Source organism: Falco naumanni, chromosome 8 (genome assembly GCF_017639655.2).
Source record: "Falco naumanni isolate bFalNau1 chromosome 8, bFalNau1.pat, whole genome shotgun sequence".
Taxonomy (NCBI): domain Eukaryota; kingdom Metazoa; phylum Chordata; class Aves; order Falconiformes; family Falconidae; genus Falco; species Falco naumanni.
This window is the reverse complement of record NC_054061.1, coordinates 1909569-1920663: the sequence shown is the minus strand read 5'-3', so window position 1 is coordinate 1920663 and position 11095 is coordinate 1909569. Positions and strand designations below refer to the sequence as shown.

General features: G+C 46.3%; 2 protein-coding genes across 7 annotated transcripts in view; one reads left to right on the top strand and one right to left on the bottom strand.

The window, feature by feature from the left end:
* The first annotated feature begins 2091 nt into the window (after positions 1–2091).
* On the top strand, positions 2092–7860 carry CCNI2 (cyclin I family member 2). The gene is made up of 5 exons (XM_040602771.1): positions 2092–2181; positions 3196–3345; positions 4696–4830; positions 5617–5691; positions 6845–7860. The coding sequence occupies exons 2-5, from the start codon at positions 3232–3234 to the stop codon at positions 7040–7042; spliced, it is 522 nt and encodes a 173-aa protein (XP_040458705.1). The 5' UTR covers positions 2092–2181; positions 3196–3231; the 3' UTR covers positions 7043–7860.
* SEPTIN8 (septin 8) overlaps positions 6795–11095 on the bottom strand; it is a 53832-nt gene continuing 49531 nt past the window's right edge. For 5 of the 6 annotated variants that reach the window (XM_040602768.1, XM_040602764.1, XM_040602761.1 and 2 more), the window contains one exon: positions 6795–8265. In XM_040602768.1, the coding sequence (XP_040458702.1) occupies positions 8100–8265 (166 nt within the window). In that variant the 3' untranslated portion in view covers positions 6795–8099. The remainder of the gene's footprint in view (positions 8266–11095) is intronic. The other variant, XM_040602762.1, reaches the window with a different exon arrangement.

The window sequence follows — 11095 nt, the reverse complement described above, 5'->3', positions numbered from 1 at the left end:
GCATGCGTGAGCAGGAATGTGGACGGGATTGATGTGGGGCTTCCAGAAGGGTTTCTAATCTCACCCACCGAACTCACCGGTATATCACAGGGCCGGGAATGCCCTGGTAATGACAGGACAGGGCCATTCCCTCACCTCACCCCCCCGCTGAGCATCACCAGGTGAGTCAGTTCAGCAAACACAGTCGCTTTGCTATTTACACATTGCCATAGTATTACTCAGCTGTACTGTATGCAAAAGATTTGTAGACTAATAGAGTAATTTAGCACCAAGAAATGTATAACCCAAAGGGCTGCTGAGAGAATAGGGAGTTGTATGTAGGCAGACAAAGCCGAGGAACAAGAAAATGTTTAACATAAAATATTGGAACAGGTTCCCTACAGAAAATGGTGTGTGAGAAAAACAGAGGGAACCAAGGAGCCAAGGGGAAAGCTGAGGAGAGTGGTTGTGAGAGCTGGAGAGGCCCTGGTTGGAAGAAAATATGGGGTGAAACAAGGATGCTGGCTGAGCAGCCCAGCCCTGGGAGGGGCGACAAGGATGCATATGCTCCATGAAATAAATAAAAAAGGATAGGCCATGTTGGACAGGGCTGTGAGCAACCTGGTCTAGTGGCAGGTGTTCCTGCCCATGGCAGGGGGTTGGAACTGGATGATATTTGATGTCCCTTTCAACCCAAACTGTTCTGTCATTCTATGATCCTTCCCAGGAAGGAAAACAGCTCCCAGCAGGTGTCGGGAATGGTGCGGATGCAGCAAAAGGGTATTTTGGACAGGGCTATGACAAAGAGAAGGGCCAGCGCATTTGTCAAGGCAATAACTAGTGCCAGGACAGGGAGTAGGAGTGGATTTGGGGGCTATGCCAAAGGTTGCAATGTTTTTCACCATGGCAGAATTTCATCCTGATCCCGGGAACACACGGCTTTGCCTGACACAGACAATGATCTCTGTGCAGGTGAGACAGACCCACGTGGGCTGAGACAACATTCACCTGGGAAGCACCATGCAGTTTGGACCAGCAGAGTGGTGATCTGGTGATCCAGAAGAGCCATTCCTCGTGAGATCATGTTGCGAGCAGAACAAGGCTGTGCTTTCCCAGGACAAGCACACTCGCACAAGGAGCTCCTGGTCAGAGACCCGCTGATGTCTGTAGGAAGGAGATATGCTGGGAGGACTTTCTCACCCATTGATGCTGGTTGGAAGCAAACATGGGGTGAAACACAGATGCCAACAGAGCAGCCCAGCCCTGGAAGGGGACAAGGGTGCATATGCTCCAAGAAAAACAAAAAAAAACCCAAAACCTTCCCAGTGTCCGGAAGGTGACCTGGTGATCCAGAGAAGCGATTCCCTGCCGGATCAAGCTGTGAGCAGGACACGGCCACGCTTTCCCGGGACAGGCATGGTTGCACAAGGAGCTCCTGGTCAGAGACCCACAGATGTCTGTAAGGAGATATGCGGGAAAGGACTTTCCCACCCACTGATGCTGGCTGGAAGCAAACATGGGGTGAAACACAGATGCCCGTAGAGCAGCCCAGCCCTGGGAGGGGACAGAGTGCATATGCTCCAAGAAAGACAACCAAAACCATCCTTCCCAGTGTCTGGAAGGTGACCTGGTGATCCGGAGGAGCCATTCCCTGCCAGATCAAGCTGTGAGCAGGACACGGCCGCACTTTCCCAGGACAGGCATGGTCGCACGAGGATCCTGTGGCCCGAGACCCCTGGTACCCGTACGAAGATGTGCCGGGACGGACTTTCCCACCCGGTGCATGGCTGGGCTTTTCCGTGGCGGCTCCACTACACACCAGGTTCGGGCTGGGACCTCGCAGGGGGCGAGGGCTCCGTGCCGGGGGTGCCCGCAGGCACCACCCCCGCGCTCCCCGGGCGGGCCCTGCGCAGCCGCGGATGTCAGCGGGCGGCCCGGCCCGCCCCAGCCCCGCTGCTGCCCGGCGGGGCCGCCCCGACGCCCGCCCGGGCCCCCATGCCCGGCCCAGCACCCCCGGCGCGGCCCGGCCGGGCGGGTAAGGACGGCGGCGGGGCTCCCCGCGGCGGGGCGCGGGCGGGGGGCGCCTCCCGGGGCCGGGGCGGGCCGGGGCTCCCGCGGCGCTGGCTGGGCGGGCCGGGCGCTGGCGGTGCGGGGACTGCTCGGTGTCCCGCGGGGGACGGTCGCGTTCAGGTCAGCCAGAGGGTAAGCTTCTAATTAAGCTTCTAATTAATCCCTCTCCCCACCCCCCCACCCCCCACCCCTCCCAGCGGCTGAAGGTTGCATCAAATTTGACGGATAAATCTTTTACATTATTCCCTCTGCTGGAGTGGTCCGAGCAGTCAGGTTTGGATGCTCTCGACATCCAGTGGCAGCAAAAGCCCAAATTCTGTGCGGTTCCTGCTTTCAGTGACACATACACTTCACAGAGTTTCAGCACTAGAAATGTAGAACAGTTTCCAGAGGATTCATGTCACTTTGGGGTTTTTAATGGAGCTGTAGAGATAATGGTGTGAGCTTCCAGAAAACACCAATGAGGAAGCTCACACTCTTTACAAAAAGCAGAAGTTTTATCTAGTAGCATCTTTTTCTGCTGTTAAAACACCAAAGTGTAAGCATTGAAATAGTTTCAGGCTGAAACGTTCTCACTGCTTGGTTCCTATGGGAAATTATTCAGAAATGTTTATTTCATGTGGATACACGCTTAGTCTGGAGAGTGGTGTTTCCAAAGTGTTGCTGTTGCCTTGCCTTCAACAGTGACAGAGAAAGATTAAATTGCTCTAAGGAAGACTGCTAACTAGGAATTAATAAACCTCCTAAGAACAGTAATCTTTGAGCTTTTGTATGCAAACAGACCTTTATTTGCCAGAAACTTGAAATCAGGTGGTAACGGGTTGCAATTTAATAGCCCTGCAAATGGAGAGCTGAATGTGTGAAACAAGATAAATGAAATAACAGGTACTGCTCGACCCAAGGTTACTCAAGCAAGCCTAGGATGAAAAAACCCCAACTGCACTGTTGTTGAACCATGACATGTTCTCCTTCATCATGAGCTTGCCCTCAGGGAAGAAGGATGGCAGGAGTACTGTCTGCAAACAAACAAGTTGTATGGCTGCTCCTGACTTCCTTCTCAGCGTTAGAGAGGCATCACAAGAGGAAACTGTACTTAGTACAAGGAGCTGGGATGTTGCTTTATAATTCTTTTCTTGGTTTTGACAGCAGCTCTCATCAGGGAAACTGGCTCAAAAAACTGCTATGAAGTGCCCTGGGCCTCCAGAGAGCTCGAGACTTGCCTTCTTCCTGGAAAATGCCTTAGCCAGAGAGGCTAGGATTTGGAAAGTGCCAGTTTTCCAGAATCTCACCCTGAAGGTATTCTCCCATGTCCTCTTTGGAAGTCCCTAAGGGACTCTGCAGAGATGCAGTGCTGGTCCTGCCACCTAATCCACCTGAATGCAAAAGTCATCCCGCATGGACTAAACTTCAGGAGTGAAGGGGGAGGAGGGGCTGCATTTGTCCCATCTTAGATCTTCCTAATGCCCTACGTAAACCAGGTGGTTTGCATTTTGTTTCAATTCTAAGTATTTCTGGGAACTGTGGTGGAGCAGGCAAGAGCAGACAATCAATGGTAAAGCCACAGATGCATCACATTAGGGTTAACTGTGCTCAGCACCATCTTTGAGTCCTGTCTATTCAGATGGGAGAAGAGGGAATTCACTGATGCCTAACAGAAATTCAGCACCCCATTCCTGGCTCCTAAAGCAAGTCAGCCTGCTGCCTTAGGAAGCTGCAACACTTAGTGGCCTCTGTGTCCAATGGCAACAGTTATGCTCAGCTGTTTCTGTAAAATGCATGAGATCCGTGGAAGAAGGCACAAAAGTGCCCTGCTAGTCTTGTCTCTTTTTTGCAATAGCATAGAAATGCTATTTTTAACCAAGTATTTTTACTACTAAATAAAGCAAAATAGTGAAACAGCTAATGCAATGAGTAATATTGAATGAATTGGTAGTAAATGTCTGTTCTGCATAACTGCTACACCCTTTCAGTTCTCCAGTGATAATATTCAGATGGGTCATGTGGCATGCCGTGAGTTGTGTGTGGCATTGTAATGGCAGCCAAAGTCCTTTCTCTCACCTGAATTCATCTTCAAATAAGATATAAGAAAGAAAAAAAATAAGTACATTTTGCCTTGTGCCTTGGGGGAGTCATAAACCTGGCTGCTGTGGTCCCAGTGCTAAGCAAATCCAAGTTCTGTTAAAAAAGAAATCTTGAAGAGTAAATCAAAACCTGCTCCTGACTGCCTGTCGAGGCTGGCTGAATGAAACACGTGCTGCATGGGAGGCTTCAGTTTTCTCAGGAGGGAGAAATAACAAGCACACTCAGCAGCTTGTTTGTAAGAGCTCAGTTTGGTGGTTCATACACACTGTGCAAGTGGAGGACTGGGTGCTTCCCCATTCAGTACTCCAGTACAATCCAGTACCAGGCCCTCGTAAGCACAGCTAGAGCCTGACTGGGTGGACAACACAAACGAGTGCTTTAAACTGCTCCAAAATTTGCCCTTGCTCTGTAGACACAGCCAACAACTTTCTTCATTTCAAGCCTCCAGACATCAGAAATGTTTATTAGAACACTTGGAATGAGTCGAATCTTCTTTTGGAGATATGTTAACAAAATCATCAAAGTGCTAACTGTATTTTTCTTCTAACCTTTTCTTCCCCTCAGGGAACAGATATTTCTCTGTCATGTTACAAGGAAGCAGTTCTCTGGATTGCAGAAATAAACTCTCAGTTCCAGTTTTACCCTGAAACATTTGCCTTAGCTACCAGCATCTTTAACCGATTACTGGCATCAGTAAAGGTAGAGAATCTCCGTCAGCTTTTTCCTGGCTAGATTACTGACTGGGGATGTAAGGAGTATGTAATCAGTTTATATACAAAGCAGATACTATATTTGGCAGCAGATTTAGGGACCAGTCAGGGTCTTTGCTAGGGAAGGCTTTTAAGCAAGTGTGTGTATATAGATATAGATATATGTATGAACGAACTGGAGTGTTTGATGAGGTTCCACTGATTTATAATCCTTGGTAGAAGTGTTTGTGTGAATTGTAGCCCAAATGCTGTGGTGAGTACAAAGACCTCATTATCATCTGGTTGTCTCTGCTAAACAGAAAACATCTGCCTTATCATTTTTAATGTTTGAATTTTGAAACCATGATTTTTAACCAAACCGTGGGGCCAACTTTTTCTGTCATTGAAGTAACGGCAAAGTTATGAGTTGAACTGAGCCTTGCAGCTCTCAATTCTATTTAGATCAATACCAGCATTTGGCAAAAACAGATTAATTAACATCTCAGCTGAGAAGAGGAATTACATTGTAAATACTGTGGCACTGCGTAGTCTAAAAATTGTGGCCTACACGAATAAAAATTGCACCCAGAAAAGGATTTATTTTGTTTCACTTTGGATTGCCTTGCTTTGTTTGCAGCTTCAAATGAATCTCTCTGCAGCTAAACTAATACAGAAGCAATTGTAGTTTAAATGAAAGTTTGCAATTTGTGCATCTGTCATAGAATAACAATTATTTACCCCTCACGGACTGTTACCTTCTTTACTCAGTATTTTCTTCTTCTTCTTCTCCCTTCAGGCCCAATTAAAGTATCTTCAGTGCATAGCAATTTCCTGCCTTGTCCTTGCAGCAAAAACCAATGAAGAAGATGAGGTCTGTATGTTTAATATCAAACACACTAAACTCATCTCTTGTGTTCACATTGCTTGTGTTTCCAGGTCTTTCAACAACTTGGCCTTAATGAGGAGGTTAGCTTGTTTACATCAGGTAGTCCTTAAGGGGTGACAGTAACATTTTCAGTCTTGTTTCATAGTTGCTTGGAAGAATTGTGACCTTTGTGGATGAAGGACTTGTATTTGCTTATGTAACGGCTGTGTTCTCCTTCCTTTAAGCCTCTTTCTTCAGAATCCATGGCTCACGGTAAAGCTTAGTCTGGGGGGACAGTCAAGATGCATATGCACAGCTCTGTGGCACATCAGAGTGCTGTAATTCCGTTGTTATGGGTCCTGGGAGGGTAATGTAGGCACCACTGAGTGGAGGTTCTTCAGAGGAAGCTTAAAATTAGGTGAGTTGCCTTGGAGTCAAAACTGGTTTCTGAACCTGGTGCGGAAATGACTCAGGTCTGCGCCTCAAGGTGAGCATGTAAAATCAGCCACTACCCATGCAAGTGCGAGATTACACAGGATAATCTCTCATGGCAGGAGCGCACTGATAAGACTTCCTCAGGCATTTACAGACATTAGCCAAAAGCATTTCAGCTTGCATTTCTCCTCTTTCCTTCGCTCTGTTTTGAAAAAGAACAGGAAACCTAGGGGTTGGTGTCAGACGCGCACACCTCTTGAACAACTGTTGCTGTAGTGAAGTGATCTTCATAGCCTTTCTTAGGATGTGTCACGCTGAGGCTATTCTTTTCCTCTCAGCTAAAAAGGAGGAGCTGAGTCAATGACCACAGGAAACAAGACAACCACAGGCGGCCCCGTAAGCAGGCGAACAGGAAGCCTTCTCCTAGCTCATTAGAGGAGCAAAACTAACGAGACTAGTATCAGGGAACACGCATCACCGATGATGCAGTGTTCAGGAGGCTCACAGCAGCCCAGGAGGCGAATGGCATCGTTGGTGCTGTGGCTTGGGTTCATAGCCAGCTGCCCTGTGGTGAGCATGGGCCAGTCATTAGGATGGGAGTTACCTGCTTGGTGCTTTGAGACGTGTATAAACTTGTCAGATCCTTTCACAATACAGAGAAACACACACAGCACTGTGTAAGACGTTGGCTTCTTTATTTTTTTTAATTTTTTTTTTTTTACAGGTAATACCATCGGTGAAGATGCTCGCAGCGCAGAGTGGTTGTAAACGCTCTCCAGCTGAGATCTTGAGGATGGAAAGAATTATACTAGATAAGCTTCATTGGGATCTTTACACAGCAACACCAATGGATTTCTTAAACATTGTAAGCACTAAGTTTTGCAAATTTTTTTCTTTAAAGAAACAGCTCCTTATCAAGTAAGACTAGAAAACACAGATGCACACACATAGGCACACCCACACATCCTTCCCAAGATGCTTTGCAAACTACCTGTTCTTAGCCATCTGCAAGTCTTTTGAAGAATATTACAGTGATTTTTTTTTTTTATTTATTTTAAAAATTTTCTACCACTTAAAACCTTTCATCTTGCTCAAAAAATTTACTCTCATCTTTAAAGGACAACTAAAGTGGACGTTAAAAAGATTCTCATAATGCACAACTATATGCCATTTTTATTTTTTAAATACACACTGCAAAAATATTTCTAACTATTTCCCTTCTATTAATACTGTACATAGAAAGCTGTCAAGAGTTTTGCTACATTTGACACACAGGTTTTTTTCTTAATTTTCCTTTTCATCCCACTAATTATTTACCCTTGTTTCAGGCAATGAGACTACCCCAATCTGGCACTTAGTTCAGATTGCAGTTACTAAACATTTGATAGAAACAAACTTTGTCTTCAAGAAATGATCATGTGCTAGTAAGGCAAAAATCATGTGATACGAATACATCCTGGATCCCTTTTTAAGGTTATGTGCAAATATTAAGCCATTTTAGGCTGCTGATTGTGAAAACTGCCTTTCTTAGGTGCTTGTTTCCTCAGTAAATTCAGAGTGCAGTCATTATTACTGGTTTTACTTTATTCATATCTGCTGGCCTGCAGTGAATCTCCTCAATAGCAATCCGGATAATGTAGAAACTTCAGAAACTGTTAGGAAACACAGACCTTGTACATTCAATATAAGCTTAAAAACCCAGTTCAATGGTTGGCAAGTACAAACACAAAACACCAAGGGGGAAAAAAAAAAAAAAAAAAAAAAAAAAGGAGGGGGAAACCCTTTAGGCTTCCTGATATGAGATGAAATTAGTCTGTACTTCTGGTTGATAACATGAAAACATACAAAGTTCACTGACCTCTGTTGTTTGTTTTTTTAAATATATATATATGTGTGTATATATATATATATACTTTATCTTCTCTCCAGTTCCATGCCATGGTGATGTCCAAGTGGCCCCATCTACTACAGGGGCTGCCTCAGATGAATCCTTCCCGCCACGTCGCGTTCTTGACCAAACAGCTACAGCACTGTATGGCGTGCCACCAGCTAGTGCAGTTTAAGGGCTCCACATTGGCTTTGGTGATCATCACCTTAGAGCTGGAGAGGCTGACTCCTGATTGGTTTCCTGTTATTACTGATCTGCTAAAAAAAGCACAGGTAGGAATCAAAATGGCCTTTGGTCACAAATCTCAAGGCCAGGACACCGATAAATTAATAAAGCACCCGTGTACTTATGATCAACTTTGCACTTTAGCAGCCTTCTGAGAAGCATGTGTCCATGTTCTGCCTTTGCTGCAGACCTTGCTAGCGCTAACAAGAGAGGGAATAAAAGGGCAGTGAAGGGCTGGGACTGGGGAGGGGGCCTTCCCTTTGGCAGGGAAGGGAGATTTCCAATTGCTTGGCCAGACTGCCTCCTAAGCAAGGAGAGGTTCTCCACAATGGGAGTGTTTGAGAGCACCCAGAAACCTGCCCACTGTGTCCCCAGCCTCCCACTGAACACTGCAAAAACTTCTAAGTACATTTACGTTGCTTTTAAAGTATAATCAGTTTGGCTTCTAATGATGCACATTAAAGACAAGCTCTGTTTGTGTTCTTTTAAAGCTTTTCTCCAGTTTCATACACTTGCCTTTTAAGACAGTATACCTAAAAGGCTAAAGACCCAGGCTGTCAGCTTACCTTGGATCCATTTTGTGGTCTTGAATTTGTCTGAAATTGCCCCCCTTTTGTGCAGTAGTTCAGGAGCCCCTGAGGTTAACTCAGGTTAAGTGTTTGGCATCAGGGCCAACGTGCACATTGCTGATATGCTGCGCTGAGGCATCCAATGCAGCCTGTCCCTGCCCTCCCCCCAGTTACAGGAGCAGTAGCCAGAAGAGAGTACTTTATCATGAACTTACAGAAAATCTCTGCGTCTTTCCTTACAGGTTAACAGCATTGAATTCATTCATTGCAAAGAGCTTGCAGATCAAGAGCTAATGCACTTGCAGCCATCCAATGCTGTTTATATTTTCTGTCCCATCAGTCAGGCCATCCAGGGCCATCCCAAGGCAAGGCTACCCTGCCATGACCCTTTTGGACTGAAGAATTCCCATCAAGTGAGGTTGAAGGTCACTGAAAGCCAGCCAGTTTTAGCACCTTTCATGCCTACTACAGCCCAGATTCCTGATGACACCATGCAGACTGATGAGTGCTACGATGGATTCAGACACCTGTGCAGTGAGGATGGTGGAGCAAGTGGTGGGAGGGTGAACGTGGGTGGCTTGTGCCCTCAGCTGAAGGCTGGAGAAGGCAGCTCCCCATGTCCTCCCTTACAGCCACCTGAAAGGGACTAGTGGAGAATTACTGCCTTGGCAGCAGCAACTGCAGAACCAGTGAACAGAATGGCTGACACAACAGAGCTAAAGTGCTGCTGTGTTTCTCAGAGGAAAATGACAAATCTTCCTGGTTTTTATGTCCTTCCCTAAGCAGTGTGCCACCCCTCAGTTTTTAGCATCAAGTAAATATGGAAAGCTGGGGAGAGACTTGGTCACAATCCTAAAACTCGGGGATCAAGTTGGCAGAAGGCTACAGGTGCACCAGAGAGAACTGAATGTCTCAGTGTTGATTTTTAAAATAGCTGTGATGAAGTGTGACAGATCAAGCCTTTCATCCACTCACTCCATTGTTCTCTTGTTAGAGCTAATCTGACATGCCCCATGGGAGAGTGAGCAGGAGCTGCTTTTGAGGAAGGGGGCTCTAGAGCCGCCCTCAGGTGGAACCAAGCTTTTGGTTTAGCAGTGAGAAGACCAAAAATCAAACCTCCAGTTTTTCTTATAGGCCTTACCCTGGAATCCTGGGGTCTGAGGTCTGTGCTCCTTCCTGGTTAAGCCATTAAAGACCCAACCCCAGTTCCTACGAGATGTGGGACATTACTTCTCGTCCACAGTCACCGTTGCCTTGTGCCCTCATCAACCAGCACATGCTGTTGAGGGCTTTTTAAAATTTATTCTGTTTTACCAGACTGGGCAATACAAATGCCTTTAATAAATCCTGCCCCCTCACCCCCCACCTCCCCTTTTTATTAACTGCTAATCTCCATAGCAAAGCAGTTTTACAAACTACAAAGGTCAGTGTAAACCTCTATTGCACTTTTTAAAAAACAGCTTTACACCTTCTTTTAAAGTGTTTTCTTAGGGTTTTGGGGGGTTTTGTTTTAAACAGGGCCAGCATTTCCAGGTGATTGTTACCCTAGTTTGAAGGTATAATCCAGACAGTACTGGATGAATAACACCACCCCCCTGCAAGTCCTGTCACGGAACAGGAAAGGGTTTCGTATGGACCAGCACAGGCAAGTGTCTTCCATAATGACACAGGATAAATAAATAGGGAACAGGGATGAGACAGGAGCAGAGACACACACATTCTGCGTAACAGCAGCACTCTTCAGTGCAGAAAGAAAGTTTCTGGCCTTCTTCCCCTTGCTCATCATCTTACCTTGTAGGAGAGGAATTCCTGAACATCAAACTGTGCAGGACTGACGTCCTGAGCAGCAATGTTAACACTTTTGAAAGTATTGCATTTGCCAGAACTGGCACCAAGAACAGAGCGAGCTTTCTACATCTGCAGGGAGAAAGCCATGCTTTTCTTTTTAAACCACAAAGAAAGCAGTGCCTCAGCGTTCCAGAAAGAAACATGTAGTATTAGAGACTTAGCACAGGTGACACGTGAGCAGATGTGACTTGAAGGAACAATGAAACTGAAGGAGGTCTCTGGAGGCAAGTGAAAGCTACGGCAACCTGTGATCAGCAGCCTGTGCCAGGGGATGCTGCAGGGGCAGGGCTCGGCGCCAGACAAGGTTTATGAGGTGCCCACGCAGCCAGGGGCCAGGCAGCAGCACGTCTGGGATATGTTACTTATCCATCCTGCCGGCGTACCACAGGGAAGGTTTTAATTTTGTGGTAGGGCTCTTTGCTCAGTGCAGCGCCTTCCTTTTCTA